This window comes from Pan troglodytes, chromosome 5 (assembly GCF_028858775.2).
Source record: "Pan troglodytes isolate AG18354 chromosome 5, NHGRI_mPanTro3-v2.0_pri, whole genome shotgun sequence".
NCBI lineage: Eukaryota > Metazoa > Chordata > Mammalia > Primates > Hominidae > Pan > Pan troglodytes.
This window is the reverse complement of record NC_072403.2, coordinates 82,207,040-82,225,882: the sequence shown is the minus strand read 5'-3', so window position 1 is coordinate 82,225,882 and position 18,843 is coordinate 82,207,040. Positions and strand designations below refer to the sequence as shown.

At 37.5% G+C, this 18,843-nt stretch overlaps 1 protein-coding gene across 4 annotated transcripts in view; it reads left to right on the top strand.

Annotated features, from left to right (window-relative positions):
- The window catches only part of COL9A1 (collagen type IX alpha 1 chain), an 86,606-nt gene that overhangs the window by 33,930 nt on the left and 33,833 nt on the right, over positions 1-18,843 (top strand). For all 4 annotated transcript variants that reach the window (XM_063813157.1, XM_063813158.1, XM_054686006.2 and 1 more), the window contains 12 exons: positions 297-353; positions 1,986-2,039; positions 5,456-5,509; positions 8,037-8,090; positions 11,909-11,962; positions 13,330-13,383; positions 13,517-13,570; positions 13,704-13,757; positions 14,191-14,244; positions 15,291-15,335; positions 16,404-16,457; positions 16,546-16,599. In XM_063813157.1, the coding sequence (XP_063669227.1) occupies positions 297-353; positions 1,986-2,039; positions 5,456-5,509; positions 8,037-8,090; positions 11,909-11,962; positions 13,330-13,383; positions 13,517-13,570; positions 13,704-13,757; positions 14,191-14,244; positions 15,291-15,335; positions 16,404-16,457; positions 16,546-16,599 (642 nt within the window). The remainder of the gene's footprint in view (positions 1-296; positions 354-1,985; positions 2,040-5,455; positions 5,510-8,036; positions 8,091-11,908; positions 11,963-13,329; positions 13,384-13,516; positions 13,571-13,703; positions 13,758-14,190; positions 14,245-15,290; positions 15,336-16,403; positions 16,458-16,545; positions 16,600-18,843) is intronic.

Genomic DNA, 18,843 nt, shown 5'->3' with positions numbered 1-18,843 from the left:
AATTAGATTTGAAATAAATATTGCAAAATATTGACATTTATTAAATCTGGATGTTACATTCATGGGGGAGGGTATTATATTCTCTACACTTTTCTGTTAGCTAGAAATATTTCTGGCTTTAAATGTGAAATAATAATAATAAAAAGGAAAGGGGTATTTAGAATTATTCAATGAATATTATTGCAATGGAGTTCTGTAACTGGAATCCCTTAAAAAAGATTCTGTCACAAAGCGGGAGTCCTAGTTTATGCACTCTGTCTGTCTTTCTTTCTCTTTGTTCCCTCTCTCCCTGGCAGTGTCCCAATGCCTGTCCACCAGGTCGCTCAGGATATCCAGGCCTACCAGGCATGAGGGTAAGAGAATAACTTCCAGTATTTTAAGAGTATTATCCACAGATAAAATGGAGCCTTTACTTTAAGCATTAGCCTTCCTGGTGCAGAGACCCCACTTGGATGATAAGGCAAGTAGTGCTTATTCAGTCCTAGCAATTCCAGTGCTTCCTATTCAGGGAGATAAAAAAAAAAAAAGTGCTTCCTACTCAGGGAGATAGTGAGTGGTGGGGGCAGTTGGAGGGGGTTGTGTACATAATGTATTTGAAAACTTTTAGTTAAAAAAATTTTGAAAAACTGCAAAATCGTCAGGAAAAGAGACTTTCCAAAAGTATTTTCCTCTGTCTGCCACCATAATTACTTGAAAATTTTCCATACAAACAAAAAATAAATACCAAATTCTGGGGATAAATAGCTTTCTCTCTCTCTAGTCTCTCAGTCTAAAGTGATTTTGGGACATTCCAGACCAATGGAGCTCTGCTGTGATCTGAAAGGCCCGAAGGCACTGATTTTCCATTAGAGTTTTTCTAAGGGTAGTTTTGGTGGGTTCCTTCAACTGCAGAAGATTCAGCCTGGACTGGTGTCCTATTTTTCAAAAAGATTTCTTTGAGGGGTGAAAGTTCCAACAGTTTTCATTTTGGAACGCTTGTCTCACAGTTTTGTCTCTTGTTACAAAGCACACACGTGCTTAGGACAGGTGGCCTGACAAGAAAAGATAGGGATCTTCTTTTCATCCAATGCAGCTTTCACCCACTGCCCTTTATTGCTTTCCCTTTGCACTTAAAAACTGTACACAGTAGGCTGGGCACGGTGGCTCAGGCCTGTAATCCCAGCACTTTGGGAGGCCGAGGTGGGTAGATCACCTGACGTTGGGAGTTCGAGACCAGCCTGACTAACATGGAGAAACGCTGTCTCTACTAAAAATACAAAATTAGCCAGGCATAGTGGCACACGCCTGTAATCCCAGCTACTCGGGAAGCTGAGAGAAGAGAATTGCTTGAACCCAGGAGGTGGAGGTTGCGGTGAGCAGAGGTCACGCCATTGCACTCCAGCCTGAGCAACAAGAGCGAAGCTCCATCTCAAAAAAAAAAACAAAAAAACAAAAAAACAAACAAACAACAACAAAAAATGTACAGAGAAAGAGGCAGAAAGTTGTGCAGCCGAGAAAGTCCACTTACACCAGCCCTTCCTCCACCACCAGGACGGAGGTGGGAATGGAGGAGGCCGAAGGGTTTTCAGAGCAGCCTTCCGAGGGCAGGTGATAGCCAGCTGAGCTTGGTCAAGGCTGTCACTTCTGAAAGGTTAAGTTACCGGAACTAGAGAAGACTTAACGCTCCTAACCCGTGTGAGGAAGTTGGAGAAATAGGGAATAGGGATCTAGGAAATAGCAGGCAAGTATCAATGAATCACATTGCTGAACTAGGTAATGAAGTGTATTATTCTAGAGCAGTGTTTTTCTATTAAGTAAAACTGATATTAATTATATATGGCAGTCATGGTGCTGTTAAGGTCATTTAAGGCATTAATTTTCCTTGTGACATAACTCATTTCTTAGTAATACATTGGCACTGATTTAGGGAAGCAGGATCACTTTATGAGCCTTCTGATCACTTTCTGTACCAAACTCAAGACAATTACTTATTTTGCATTTGTTAGGGTCATAAAGGGGCTAAAGGAGAAATTGGTGAACCAGGAAGACAAGGACACAAGGTAAGGAAAATGGGTATTTAGTGGATGAATTGTGATTAGGAGTTATTGGTCACTTTCATTATAAGAAATTAGGAATTATAGGAAATAATGAACCTCGATATTTTACCATTCTTTTCAAAATAATGATTGATAAGTTCTAAGCAGATGCATCAATATTTGACTAAATATCATATTCTAAAGTTGTTCATTTACAAAAAAAACTTACAAATAAGGCACCAGACATTTTCATTTTTTTCTGTCACTACCTTTTCTTTTCTTTTCAAATCAATCACACTCAGCTTTTTTCCTTGATGCTATGATAGTCCAACATTATTCAGACAGTTGTTCCACTTCACCAGACAAAATTTTATGACATTTGTAAAATTTTATGACAAGTGTTGCTGAGACTAGCAAACAGAGAAGTTGGTAATTGGCTTATAGCTTCTCATCTCAAGTTCTGAAACAATTTATCTATTTATTTCTGACCTCATTTCAATATAACCTAGATTCTGAGTAAGCTGGAGGTTAGTAATAACTTACGTTATTATCTGCATAGAAATAGAATCCACAGCACAATTTGCATTGCAGCTGGCATGCCCTGCAGAAAAACCAAGGCTGGGATTTAAAGCAAGGTAACATATTTGCCCTTTTTTCATCCACTAGTGTAAGAGTATCTAAGAATTTGACTTCCTGCATAGTAGGTTTTCTCTTGGTAAATTTGATAATATTTTACAAAGTTAAGTTGTTATTAATGCAGGTCCTCTTGACTTTGTTGACTATGTCCTTCTACCCCTTTATTGGGTAGTGATAGAAGGTTAGTCTATTCTTTGGAAGTCAAGAACTCAAGAGGCAATTTATCAGTGTCTTCAGGCATTAATATCCTTGAACTTCTTAGCTAAAAATCAGTTTGTTAAATAGCCTCAAACAATCAGGATAAATAGACCAATTTTCTGTAACCTATTACAGTTTGGACATTTATTTTAAAAGTCTCTTATTACATAGGCTGTGATAGTTAAGGCATTTTATTTATCTGAAATATAACAGCTGGGTTCCTAATGTCAAATTGGAGAAAATAGGAAAAAAACCCAAGTGCTTTGGAAATTTCTCTGTATGATCATTCTTCCATTGAATCTTAAAAATTGTCATTAAAAGTTTTGACAAATATAAAGTACCTGCTATGTGCTAGGGTTATTCTGAGCACTGGGGGCACAGAAGCCAAAAAAAAAAAAAAAGTACAAGCACAGGGGACTAAATTAAATATGTCATAGCCATATAATAATAGAGTATTAGTTAACTACAAAAAACAAGTGTGTACGAATATTAAATTACATCAAAAGATATTCATGAGGTATTCTATGCAGTAAAGCAGATGTAGTAGACTTCTGTTATTTTTGATGTTTGTATCCCTTTCTCCTTCTTTTGATGATGCTTTCCTTTGGGGAATTTTCACTCCCCCATCCCACAGGATTTGGAGATGGAGCTGTTAATCCAGATGCCTCTCCACTTTTCCCATGAAAGTAGTCTTTTTAATATTTAAACAAGTTAATTATCTAGATTCTCAAATTTGGTTTGATGTTCAGTGGAAAACCTACAATTTTTTTTGGCATGTCAAGTAATTGGCCAAAATTTACTTTGAAAGTTGTTGAAAATTTCTTTGATTTATTTTACATTTTAGTGTCACTTAAAAGTGTAAGTGATGTCTTTGAAAATCGATAGGATGGCCATAGCTCATTGCAGAATGAACCTTGAAAGGCTGAGCAGATAGACTGAACTGAAACTGAAAACAGAATGGTAAGAGGTTGGAGGCCTGAAGTTTGGATTCAAATTCACAAATTTGCCTTGAATTTTACCCAAATTAGTTAATGAAGATCTTTAAAACTGTTTATGAATATAGGAATTAATAGTAAAATTTCAATAATCAAAATGTTGTGGTATTTGTAACATCATACAGCAGGTCAATACTTATGCAAAAATCATAGTGAAATGATAATAAATTGCTACTCCTAAACTTCATAATTATGGATTAGTTGTTTGGTTTTCACCTGTAGGTGAAACAATTCAAATATATTACTCCAAAGTTTATGGAGAATCTATGGAAAATACCCTGTACCTTGTTATGGAAAAATTTCAGTGGACATATCAATCACTGCTGTTTTGTATCTAGTTTTATATTTTTGTAGGGAAATAGAAGTAGAATTTAATTAGGCACACATGATGATTATCTGTGCCAAGAACTAGCTAATTCTCTGGCTTTCCTATTGGGACTGCCTCTTCCAACTGTCAGTCATAGATTCTAGTGAAATATAATCTGAATATAATTATGAGGCTAAAACCAATATGTATGACTCTCATAATTTGTTTAAAAAATCAAGATAAATGATTCAATATTGTCAAGGTTTTAACTCTTGCCATATTAATTTATTAATTTAATGCAGTCCTAGTACAAAGCAAGTAGACTCTGTGAAGATTTGCCCAATGATTCTAAAGTTTATTTGGAAGAGTAAACATTTAGGAAATCTAAAAAATAAGAGTAACTATAAATGAAAAATAAAGATAAGGGAATTCTCCTTACCTGAGATTAAAATGTATTATAGAATTTCAGTAATTAACATGTTGTGGCATTGGCAACATCATATAGTAGATCGGTAGAGCAGAATCAAAGTTTAGAGCCAATAACAATTTAGTATATGTTAAGGATGAATTTTGAAACCTGTGTGGAGAGAATCTATTATTGGAAGAGTGGCCAGTTACTAAGAAAAAAGAAAAAAGATGTATACGTTTTGCTTTACATCAAAACAAATTACTGGTAATTAAAGATTTCTATGTAAGAAGAAATAGAGCAAAAATATAAATAAATGTATATTTTTAGAGTGGAAAAGGCTTTTCTATGAGTGACATCAGGAGGTATAACCCATGAAAGAAATGGCTGATTTACATTAAAATATTGTATAAGGTGCAAAAATTATAATAAGAAAAGCTAAAATAATCACGATGAAAAATATTGTAGCTTATGAAAAAGTTTTCATAGTATAATTACATTTTTCTAATAATAAGTCCCCCCCCATTTGACACACACTTGGAACATAAATGAGTAACTTTACTCTCTCTACCTCTCTTTATTTTTCTTGATATCTTTGTCTCTCTTCCTCTTTCACCCACTTTAGAAAAATTTTGAAAGAATAACATCTAAATGTTACTGGTATTTATAGTTAAATGGTGGTATTTGGGTGACTTTTTATATGTAGGCTTCTCTGTATTTTCTGAATGTTCTACAATTAATTTGGACTACCCATATAAATAATTTAAGAAAGTAGAATAATTCAGGAGTCACCAAGTTAACTTAAAACATAATGAGTTAGACCAAGCCTATTTCTATGTTCATTTGCTAGAATAACATTTGGTGTGCTTTTCTTTTCTTTTTTCTTTTTTTTCTTTAGGGTGAAGAAGGTGACCAGGGAGAATTCGGAGAAGTTGGAGCTCAAGGACCTCCAGTAAAGTATTTTTAAAAAAATATTTAACTAGGATATGTAAATATTCTTTTCATGATTGTTGGAATATCTTCTATTTAGCAGTTGGATGAACAGCATTACATGAACTTGGTGTCCTCTATTTTCCACCACGCCAGCACTGGGGGATAACTACTTCTTCAAAATAGGAGAGGGTCTTCATTATATATTCTAGCACTTTTTTAACAGAAAAATTCTACCTATAATTACATATATTCATTTACCAGATTTCAGGGCCAGGCAATTGAAAAGCAAATACTAAGCACAAAAGGATGATACATATCTTTTATGTTCTATCGTATTATCACATGATATAATGAGAAAATTTTGTGTGTTCTAAATATGCAGTAGGTATATCATTTATTGGATTAATGTAGCTTATTCCAGTATGCAATCATTATAATTAATTAAAACATTCTTAATTGCTCATATCATGTCTTTTAATAAAAAATTGGTCCCTCGTGCTTTAGCAGATTTCTGCAATAATATTCACAGTAAGGTGATTTGGGGCATCATCAAACTTCAGTTTCAAATGTTGTTAAATCAGAATTTGCCTTACTTTTGTATTACATTAAAATGGAGTTGTTACACTTTTTTTCTTGTTAAAATGAGTAATGACAATTTTGGAAATAATAATTGAAGAATATTAGTTAAACATTGCAGCTAGCCAGGTTATAGACTCTATAGAAGACGAGCTCAGGTACTATTCTTAGAAACTGACGAATTGAAGACAAACACAGGAACACCCTTCACCTGCTCTGCTCTTCTCCACAGGACTGGCTGTTTAAAAAGGGTTCAGCGAGCTGTGCAGATTAATGTTTAAGGGAATTTAAAGTGTAAGGGAAATTAAGTTAAAGGAAGTAAGTCAGAGGATCTGGAAGAAATGGTCTCTGCCTTCAAGCCACATGAGAACTTCCAGGGAATCTGTGGTGTCTAGGGTGTTTATTTCAGAAGTTTGCCCTCCCCTGAGTGTTTGCCATATAAGACATTAGGAGCTGGACTCTTTCGCAGGTGGGAGATAAGGATACATGGTGTAAGAGACATATGCTTTTTTTTTTGATCTGATGAAAATTTGGTAGGGATTTAAAGTTTTTAAAAAAAATTTTATAAAAGCCATTCCCAAAGATTATCAAAACAGGGTTTTGCAAACAACATTCTAAAACAGTATTTTCAGGGATTAAGGATCTATGTTGGGTACTGCGTGGCTCAAGTGGTCCATTGGGGGATATCCGTTAGTGCTTGATTACTTTCTGCTATTTGGGAATAGGTATGCCAAATTTAAAAAGCATGTACTTTTTAAATGTACATGCACAAATATAAAGTAATGCACAACTTTAAAAAATATGCTTCTTGGAATATTTAGAAAAAGCTCTGTTCTTCAAAGTAGACACCTTAAGAGAAAATATGTGGTATTCTCGTGTCATTGCTATTGACTCAAATATTTCTTTTTGTAGAAATAACTTTAGAGTCAGTAAATGAGGTACACAAGAAAGAGCAGCTTTCATCTGATATGGCCACATCTCACTCGATATTCTAAATGGATATCCTAAACTGGATCATCCTGCATATTTGAATTGGAGGTCATTCCTGACTGATCTACATAGAATTTGTGACTGGTCTGAATGAAGAGTTGGTCATGGACTTGCCCCATTTTCTCTAAGTGAGAAGAAGAGGGAAATGCTGGCCTAGAGCTCCTTTATCTTAAGCCAATGGGGACAGTTAGCAGGTTGTCCAGAAGTAGCTACCCCCACTTTCCTAATGGAGCATCCACCCTCCTCTGCTTCCAAGGGTATTCCCCTAGCTCACTCCTTCCAGGATCCATTTCTGGATCCCTCCTAGTATGGGGCCAGAGAGTCCAGAATGGTAACATTTCAGTATTGAAAGAGATCCTAGAAATCACGCCCCGCCCCTCGTTTTTAGGATTATCCACTCTTATGACTAAGATGGGTTCCTATTGCCCCGAGTTGGAATTCAGAATGCCTTTCATCATAAGAATGGTATAATGAATAGTGACTACAAGGGGTTGATGGAGGCTCCAGCTCCTTTCTAGGTTATAGGCTTTCGTGGGCTAGCCTGGGAACCTACTGCTTTTGATGGTGTCCATTTGTGAGAAAAAAATTATTTCAAGGTTTAAAATCATGTTACATGTAACCAGGTTACATGCCACGAAGGAAGTGGGAATGATAGTGTAAGTTCTACATACGAGTTAAAAGGTAAGTCAAACATATTATCACAGTTTCTCTTATGCTGGTATTTACTTTTTTGTCATAAGCGATTGTGTCAACTCCAGTTTTGTGTACGACTTCAGAATTTTATAAAAAGGTTTACCATCAGAAGAATTCTCCTTGGACTTTCTAAACTAGAAATGTTTGTCTATATATATATAGTTACTATTTCTTAGTATTACCTTTGGTTATGATAATATCCATTGTCTAGATCAGCTTTTGTGATGAGATTTTTAAAAATCTTTGCTTCAACTAAAATAATTCACTTTTCTTTTTTATATTTCCAGGGAGCCCAGGGTTTGCGAGGCATCACCGGCATAGTTGGGGACAAAGGGGAAAAAGTAAGATGGTGATGACAATAATATAATACCAAAATGTGTTAAATATTTAAAATTTTGGCCATTTAAACATAACTTTTTATCTTCAACAACTTTTTTTTTTTTTTTTGAGTTGGAGTTTCACTCTTGTTGCCCAGGCTGGAGTGCAATGGCGCGATCTTGGCTCACTGCAACCTCTGCCTCCTGGGTTAAAGTGATACTCCTGTCTCAGCCTCACGAGTAGAGCAGCTGGGATTACAGGCGCCTGCCACCATGCCCGGCTAATTTTTGTATTTTTTAGTAGAGACGGGGTTTCACCATGTTGGCCAGGCAGGTCCTGAACTCCGGACCTCAGGTAATCCACCTGGCTCGGCCTCCCAAAGTACTGGGATTACAGGTATGAGCCACCACGCCCAGCCTAACAACATGACATTTTATGATGCTTTGTAGATGTGTGATTAGGTTTTCACAATTCTGTTGTAAGCACAGATAATAGGAATGAGCAGTATGCATGATATTTGCCATGTATTAATTTATTTTAAATTATATTGAGTAAATCAGAGTAAACAAGGTTGTTACATTTTAACTCATTGTCATGATCAGTGGTTAGCTTTGATAACACTGGCACAGTGCCTGGAGTGCTTCTGGTCAGGCAAGGCAAAGACAGGGAGGATGGAAAAGGAGAGGTAAGCCAAGGCAGGAGATCCCCAAAGACACTGGAGCCTCCAGTGACCCACCTGCAAGCTGATCCATGAGCCCTGCCCTTAGCATGGGTTATACACTTATGGCTGGAGGACACTAGCCTGCCCTTAGCCCAGTCTCAGAAACCAGATTCCCCCAGCACTTCCATACCAAGGCACTCTGCAGGCTGCTGGGGAGATTCCAAGGGGAATAAGACCTGTATCAAGTCAGTTATTTATTGGGCAAGACAAATAAGTAGTTAGTTAACTACAATGCAAGCAAAAGAGACATGAATCTGAGAGCCAGTGGTATGATGGAGTGCAGCAGAAGCAGGGCTAATCTTGATAGGGAAACTGAGAGGGCCCATGAAGGAGGTGGCATTAGAAGGATGTGGAGCCTGGAAGGATGAGGTGTTGCCATTGGTGGAGGATGAAGGACAGGCTATGTTTAGCTGAGTGATTATCATCACAGCATCATCATGATGCGTTCAGAAGTGTTTTCCTTGGCGTGTGTGTAGGGGTGTGTTTAGCCTCTCTATCAGATTTTAAGAAAATGATTACCACTTCTTGGATGTTAGGAAAGTTAATTTATAGGCTCCAGAAAATACAAAAGGCATCTTTGCCCACTGTCACTTCTGACCCTGACCTCATTCTCTTTATAACTTCTATGGCTAATTGGTGTCAGTTCCCCCAGCAGCACAGAGCCTTTTATTAACAGTTAATTAACAATACGTTGTACATTGTACATGCTCAATAAATGAAATTAAATTTTTCTTTTTAAAAAAGAGATGCACAGCTTGGTGAATGAAGGATGAAGCTTATTTATCATTTTTTTGTCAATTTAATGTTTTTTTTCCAGGCTCTTTGTCACTTCTAGGTATTTTCATTCTGCTTGCTTTCCTTATCCATCTTTTCAATCAATATTTCTTTTCTGAAAACTTTGTATTTGTTAAACATATTAGATGCATTCATATTTCTATATTTATGTCACCTTAAGTAACATTCACTGTGTGTCTTTTCTTTTATCAGATAATAGATCCCATTTATTTTCAAGTTCCTGATACCTTCATTTTTTTCTGGATTTAAATCATCCCCTAGAATATGTGACCCCTCACTTTGAAACCAATTACTGTTCTTGATATGGTCTTCATTTGAGATATTTTTCCATTTGGTATTTTTCAAAACTTCTCATTTCCTCTAAGTTCTGTCAAATTGCTTTAAAAAAGAAAGAAAAAAAAGCTCTTCTTGTGAACTCAGACCCATGGAGTGGTTACCTAGTAACAGCAGTTTGGGTCTAAGCTCATGCTGAACAGCAATAAGAGAGAGAGAGAGAGAGAGTGCATCAAAGCCACTTCTATAATGCAAAGGCTGGGTTCTGCTCTTGTAATGCAAGGTGAATGATAAATTCAAGGTCTTTTTCAGGTCTTCAAAATCTCTTCTTCTCTGGTGAATGTAGAATGCTTTTTGCTCTGTCCTACTTTTTAGGGATCAAAGAATGTCAGGGCTCTCTGATACCTCTGCTTCAGTTGAGTTCCTTCTTTGATTCTACCTATGTCTGAACCTTCTATCATGGATTTTCTAATTTTTAATTCTTACTACACATGCCGTCCACCTGGTTTTCTTGATTTGACACTTGATTCAAATTTGACACTTGATTTCTTGGCCTGACATCTATCCAGTATTCTTGATTGTTTTTCATTTATTTTATCATCTTCTCATCTCAACTTGGTTCATTAGAAGGCTGCCTCATTATGCCTTTTTATTCACTTAGTAGATAAGAAAAATAAAGATAGGGGTTTATTTTGTCAGCTAGCATATGTAGAGAGCACTAAAAACACTTTTTAAGATCTTAATATCGCATTTTGATTCTCATGATGAAAATAAAGAGGTGATAGTGTACAATATGTTAGCCACATCAGAGATTATTTCAAGATAATTAGATTTATAAAGCTCTGAGTCATTCTTATGTCATCACTTGGTAGAGTGGATCTGCTCTTGAGAAAATAGGCCGGTTACTTTATATAAATTGAACCTAATATCTGTCCAGGATGGAAGAGGGTATGCTCAGGTCCTTCCAGTAATTCATTCTTCTGAATCATGTGGCTGGACTTCTTATTCCAGATCTTGATGGGAGATCCAGAGTCCCAGAAATCCCTCTCACAGTTGTGGCAGCAACAGAGTATAGCAGCTGTTCTTAGAGTGGCTCCATGGCCTTCATCGTCAATAAATTTTTTGTGTGTGTTTTTGAGACAGGGTCTCACGCTGTCGCCCAGGCTGGAGTGCAGTGGTGCTCTCTCCACTCAACGCAATCTCCTCCTCTCGGGCCCAAGTGATTCTCTTGCTCTAGCCTCCTGAGTAGCTGGGATTACAGGCATGTGCCAACAGACCCAGCTAATTTTTGTATTTTTGTAGAGACTGGGTTTCGCCATGTTGGCCAGGCTGTCTGGAACTCCTGGTCTCATGTGATCCCCCCACCTGGCGGTTAATTAATTTCTATAGAAATGTTAAGAACCCTGGAGAGTGGCTACCAAACTGCTTCTAATAGATTTACCAATCTATTAATAAGCACCTGTGTTTTTAGCTCATGTCAGCAACTGAGGATGGGTGCAGTGTTAACTTAAAACATACAGACTGGGCTGGGTGCAGTGGCTCACGCCTGTAATCTCAGCACTTTGGGAGGCCAAGGTGGGCGGATCATGAGGTCAAGAGATTGGGACCATCCTGGCCAACATGGTGAAATCCCGTCTCTACTAAAAATACAAAAATTAGCTGGGCATGATGGCGTGCGCCTGTAGTCCCAGCTACTCAGGAGGCTGAAGCAGGAGAATTGCTTGAACCCGGGAGGCGGAGGTTGCAGTGAGCCAAGATGGCGCCACTGCACTCCAGCCTGGGCAACAAGAGCGAAACCCTGTCTACAAAAAAAAAAAAAAAAAAATTACACAGTGACATCAAAGATTGTGTTTAAGTACAATTGGTATGCTGAGTAGATGTAAACAAGTTTACCTGAGGTGCCTGAGTAATTACTCCTCAGGGATCACTGTGTGTATTACAGGCACAAAACCTCCTTTTCATCTGGCTATTAAATTTCTTTAGAAAGATGGATGCTTCCTTTAACATACATGACTGATCTCAGTTTTTTTCCATTGTCTTGTTTTTTTGCAGGGTGCTCGGGGCTTAGATGGTGAACCTGGGCCTCAGGGTCTTCCTGGTGCACCTGTAAGTGATTTTCCTTCCACAAAACCCAATGATAGATTTTTTTTTTTTTTGCTATGTATGCATGTGTGTGCAGTATTGTTTATGTGTGAATAATTAAAGTGGAAAAATGGAAAATTTATATATATGTTTAAATTTAAATTTAATTAAGACAGGTATCTTTCTCGGGTACATAGAAATGTTCTTCTGACTTGATATGATTTTTTTCTTCATAGATTAAGCCAAATTATTAAGTATTTATGTTTGCGTGTTTTCCTTTTCTTTGGTTATCAGGACGCCTTGAGTCTCAGTAACTATCTCGTTTCTACTTTCTTGCCCATTTGATATTTTTCATTTTCTATGGTTTCTGACTTCCTTAGTCCACATTTTGATTGCCATATGTCCATGGGTCATTATTTTAGGTTTCCTCAAGCCTGTTTTTGGGAGGGAAATAGACAAAAAAGCCATCCATTGATAATTGAATATGCCACATAAAAAGTAGAAAATATATAAGAAAGACAGAATTTCCAACTGTGAAAGTCCTGTGTTCCAATGGGAAAGACAGAAAGTAACTCAATGATAAACTATACAAGATCAAATGCTAGAGCACAGGATAGATGTAATCCATGTAAGAGGACCTGAGGGGGAGGTTGGTTTGAAAGCCTATGGGCAGGAAAGACAGCAAAGTACAGGGGTGGCACTGTTGGTGGTGATGGGGTTATGTGTGCTGTCATAGGGGCTGTCACTGCCTGGAGTGGAAAGTTTGGTTGAAAAGATGAGATTGGAAGGATAAGGTAGAGATACATAATGGAGAATGTTTAATGCCAACCTGAGTCATTTGAACAGATCCAGTAGCAATAGGGAGCCATTTGAGGTTTTAGAGTTAAGCAACTCAACAAAAGCTGTATTTTAGGAAGACACAGCCTCTTATCTATTACCACCTGTAGCGTATATCAACATTAGCTAGATCACTTCGACAGAAATCACTAATATTGACTGGGGGATTAAATAATATGAGGGAAAGATTGGCAGCTAATCCAAACCTCAAACCTCTATAACAGTCAATGAAGTTAGCTGATATGTACATGCAGTTACTGATGTCGAAATCCACTGCATGGATCCATTATATGTTACACACAAGAACACAGAGGCATAGTGCATTTAAGGGGAAAACAAAAGACCATCAAGTGTCAGTTATCTCTATGGCAATATCCATTTTTAAGACAATGCCATTTTTATAAAAAGACTTCTTCATCTAGGCTTCCTTGATAGAGCAAAGCCATTGTGGTGGAAGACTAATAGTTGGGTGACGTGGATGATACTTTCTAATTTTTAAAAGTTGATTAATAAGTAACTTTTGCTTGTATTAACAAAATTTTATTTTCATACAGGGTGATCAAGGACAGCGAGGACCTCCAGGAGAAGCAGGTCCCAAAGGAGATAGAGTGAGTTTAAATTCAGTCACTCCAAGCCTCCTGCTTTTCAGTGTCATCTGCTGATTATGCTGATCTCTTTGACAAGTCTAAGTATTATGTTAACTGAACATGTCTTGTCTATTATTTCTCTTCCTCCCTGCAGGGGGTTGAAGGTGCTAGAGGAATTCCTGGTCTCCCTGGGTCCAAAGGAGACACGGTATGTCCTGAGCTGTAGTCATCAAGCACATTTTTCAGTGATCATTGACTTGCAATGAAACTTTAGAAAATAATGAAGGGAAAAAGAATGTGACTGTGTGTAAGAGACAGTATGTTTCTTTGTGTGTGTTTAGGGTTTGCCAGGTGTGGATGGCCGTGATGGGATCCCTGGAATGCCTGGAACAAAGGTAGGCTGTGTAATTTACTCCAAGAGTGAGTGGGGCTGTCTCTGCCCTGGCCAACTGAGTGTGGCATTTCCATTACTAAATCACCAAAAGATTTATTTAGCTAGCTTTGGCTTTTTCCCTTCCTTTAATTTTTGAATCAAGTGTCAAATATGAAATACTTACTAGAATAGTATAATTATTTGCTTGGTTTCAGGAACTCAGTAAAATTGCCCTGTTGATGAAAGTAGGTTGAGAGAGACTGTGCATTTTGGTTGAATTATGTCCTATTTCCCACCCTACTCCCCCACCCTAAATTAAGTCACTTTATAAAAGTGCATGTAAAGTCAGCTGTTGGGACAATCCTTTTACTTAAAACGTCTGTGCTCCTCCGTTTCTTAAAAGAAATACAGCAGCTCATACAGGTTCAATCATGTGATAAAAGCTTTTTTTGCAGGGTGAACCAGGAAAACCTGGGCCTCCTGGTGATGCAGGATTGCAGGGGTTACCAGTAAGTATTTGATTCTTTACATGTTAATTGGTTTATATACATGTTTTAAAGATATACATTTTGGGGAGAGACATGCTACCTAATTTGATAAGTTCTGGGGAAGATATGATGTTTTACTTTTACATTTTTACAATTTACATTTGTATTTTGTATTTTATACTTTTTCTCTGAATAGCTATTTGTGTAATAACTGTAAATAATAGGCTTTAATTTTATGTTTTGGATTCCTTTTCTCTCTTTAGTTTACTCAGTCTTTTTTTACATATTTTTTAACTAACCCTAAGCTGTAGGCCAGTGTGATATATTTCATTCCACTTTAAACCGGTTCTAAAGTTCTTGTTAGTAGGATTAAGCAACAAGAGTGCTGAGAGTATGCTCAGGTGACCCCTTGGATTATGTACTATTTTTAATCATTCAAATTGGTGTTTCCCTGCATTAATGTGTCTGGAAGTTCGTGTGGATTGTACCACGTGTATTCTTGGCTCTTTTGGAGGCAAATCTTTCTAATTAATAAAGAATACTTGGTAATATCAAAGCCTGGCCCCCAATCTTTTAAATAATCAGATAATATTAGCACTCCCAATAATATCAAACCTGAGTCAGATCCAGCATCCTCCTACCATTTCCTTTTTCTACTATAAAGCTCAGCATTTTTGAGAGGTCTTCATTTTATTACTCTGTACATGAAACCATGTCACATCCCTGTAGTCTCTGTCCTGCCTAGTAGAGCTCCTCTTGACCTGAAAGTGGTACTGGATTCTATTTTGGGAAGTTCGTCCTTGAAAAGTAACTTTAGTTTAAAGACAAGATTTGCTTTAAGGGTACTTAGCTTTAGCAAGCCAGATATAGTAAAGTCATGCCCTCTAAACTGTGGGTAATTCTATAAATGACTGTGCAGAGTTTGGGAACTAGGAAGCATCTTCCTTACATTAAAGCTTTGAGGTTACCATGATTCCCTCAGCCTCCCTGCAGTGTGCAGTGGGCTTGGCATCTCATGGATTCTCAGAGGAGGTGATTAAACTTGGATTGTGTATGTATTCTTTTAGGGTGTACCTGGAATTCCTGGTGCAAAGGGTGTTGCTGGTGAAAAGGTAAAATATTTTAAAATTTAAGTTAATATTTTTCTTAATTTCTTTATTATTTACTAACGTATTTGTAATTTTTAATATTTTCAGCATGTGTTTTATTTTATATTTGGCCCTAGGGAGAAATAAAAAGGTAAATGTGTTAAGGCTTCAAATACTAATCTTTTTCCTAGCTACAGAAAGCATACTTTGACAAAATGCTGCTAATTAGATTTCCTTAATGAAAATGTCATCCTTTGCCAGTATAAAACAGAAAATTTTATTGTTCCTTACTACTAAAATAAGGAAGATATTATTAAGCCACATAACTTATGTCAGAGACTATTATTAGGATGATTCAGCTAAACTAAAAAGATATTAGGCATTTTTTTTTCACATACTGATCGACAAGTGCTTATATTCTACATAAAACAAAAATGTAAGCAGTTAAAAACAGTAGGTGGAAAAAATGTTAAGGGATAAAATACAGCTTTGCTTGAGAAGAAAAGAGATCAAAGGTGAATAACATAGAGATTGGTGGCTATTAGAGTACCAGGCTGCAGTTCTCCAATCACAGTGGTCTGCAGCGTCTTGAGCTGCACATGAGATTGATGGTGGAGAGGGCATCTCCAGACATGTGCTTTCCCTAGAGCTTGCTGACGGGGCTTTCTCAGCAGCATATCCTATTTCCCCATGTTGGTTGGATTCTTAATAGTTTCAATAGTTTAATGTGAGGTAGAAAGACTCAAATAATTATACTGGAGGTGGAAATGGTAAAGGAAAGACATATATTATTAATATTGTGAAGAAAGAAAAATCCTCTAATTGAAGAGGATCCCCTTAACTGAAGGCTAAAACCCCTCATTGTTTGACATTTGACCTTTAATATATTTCTCAGACTCACAGACAATATCTTGAATCTAAAGGATTTCGATGTATCTAACAAGAAAGAGATTCTGCATATTCCCAGATTCTCAGTGTGAAAGCAGGGAATTAATGCTATTCAAATGTAAGAGATCCCAGTCTGGGTAAGGCAGATTGATGATTATGCTTACTTCAGCATGAGTTACTTTGAATGTTGCATTTTACCCTTAGGGTAGCGCAGGTGCTCCAGGGAAGCCTGGTCAGATGGGAAATTCAGGCAAACCGGTAAGACACCATTTTACCTCTCCTGAAGTTCTAACCTGTTGTAATCAGTAGGTGTTAACTTTTTTTCTACCTTCCTTCCTGATAACAGGGCCAACAGGGGCCTCCAGGAGAGGTGGGACCCCGAGGACCCCAGGGGCTTCCTGTGAGTATTCCTTGCTGTTCTTTCCTAAAGCACCTTCTCAGGACTTTGCTGGATGTTCTTCCATTCATTCATCCATCCATCCATGAATGCTGTCTGATGTTTGAGCCCATGCTAGTCCAAGACACACAAGGAGATGAAATGCTATTTAGATGCACAGCATGCCTTTTCAGAAAATGGAAACAAATAAAGTGCTTCAAAAACCATTGTGACCCTTTCTGCCCTCACCCCATGTTTAAGGAAATATTTTCGTGTGATTTAAAAAGACCCAACGTTGAGATACAATTCCCATACTATATAATTCACCTGTCTTTATTGATTTTTAGCATATTGATGGAATTGTGCAACCATCACCCCAATCAAGTTTAGAATATTTCCATCACCTAAAAAAAGAATCTTATACCCACCTCCCACCTGCAGTCATCCATCATTTCCTCTTAATTCCTTCAGTTTTAGACAACCACTAATCCACTTTATGTCTCTATAGATTTGCCAATTCTGGAAGTTTCATATAAATGGAATCATACAATATGTGAGCTTTTTGTTTTTTAAAAATAAATAGTTAATTTTTTAAGAGATATGGTGTCTCTCAATCACCCAGGTTGGGGTGCAGTGGCGCAATCGTAGCTCACAGCAACCTTGAACTCCTGGGCTCATGCAGTCCTCCTGCCTAAGCCTCCCAAGTGGCTGGGACTGAAGGGGTGCACCACCACACCTGGCTAACTTTTAATTTTTTTTTGTAGAGATGGGGTCTTGCTATGTTGACCAGGCTGGTCTTGAACTCCTGGCTTCAAGAGATCCTTCTGCCTCAGCTTCCCAAAATGTTGGGATTACAGACATGAGCTACCATGCCCGACTGTATTTTATTTTTTTTCCTAATGATTGGCTTCTGTCACTTAGCATAATGTTTCAAGGTTTATCTATGCTGTAGCATGTATCAGTACTTCATTTCTTTTTATTCTTGAATATATTTAATTGTGGGGATTAATTATGTGGCTATATCACATTTTATTGATCCGTGCATTGGGTGATAGACATTTGAATTGTTTCCATTTTTTGGCCGTTATGAAAAGTGCTGCTATGAACATTTGTATACAGGTTTTTGTGTGGACATGTGTTTTAATTTTTCTTGAGTGCCTACCTAGGAGTGGAATTGCTGGGTGATAGGGTAGCTCTGCTTTGGAGAAACCACCAGACTTTTCTTAGTGTGAGTTTGTAAACTTGTCTATTTTATAGCAGCCATAGCAATGACCATTTTCTCACTATACACAGTTTAACCCTAGAGAGAAATTGATTAGGAAATTAAATATTATACACTTAAATTTGACTTTAAAACATTCTCTCTGGCCTTCAGTTTCAGTTCTTATTTTCAAAGGCTGCGGAATAGCCAAAAGAACTCCAAATGAGAACACAGAAACATTTCCAAATATCATTATTACTTTTTTTGAAGCATTTCTTGGGCTTGTTGAATGAAGATTTTTATACTTGAGAAAAGCGATGTATTCCAGGTGTCTTGTGGCATGAGAATGGAATTTCTCCACTTCTCACAGACATTTGTCAGCCGACTTCCACCAGGTGGTTTCCTGAGGTTTCTGCAGCCAAAACAACCAGCTCATAATGCCCCTCACTCACTTGCTCTGTGCTTATTTTATTCTTTTCTTTTGCTTGAAGCTTGTGAATTTCTAATTAAAATACTTTCCACAAGTTAACTGTCGAAGCAATGACATTATAGCCAGATCACATTTCTAAAACAATGAAGATGCTATATGACTAGCCCAGGAAGATTGAGCAGTGTGTGGCCATTAGAGCTTTGCGAGTGTTTACTATTACATCTCTTATTCATCTTATTTTATTTTATTTTAAACAGAGTCTCACTCTGTTGCCCAGGCTGGAGTGCAGTGGTAGGATCTTGGCTCACTGCAATCTCCACCTCCTGGGTTCAAGTGATCCTCCCACCTTAGCCTCCAGAATAGCTGGAACTACAGGTGCACACCACCATGCCCAGCTGATTGTTGTATTTTTTATAGAGACAGGGTTTTGCCATGTTGCCCAGGCTGGTTTCAATCTCCTGAGCTCAGGAGATTCACCCTTTTTGGCCTCCCAAAGTGCTGGGATTACAGGTGTGAGCCACCTCGCCCGGCTGTATTAGTCACTTTAAAGAGCAGAAAGCTCCATATAGTTAAAGGAACATTGACTGAGCACTTGCTGTGGGCCAGAACCATGCATGAATACAAAACATGACATGGA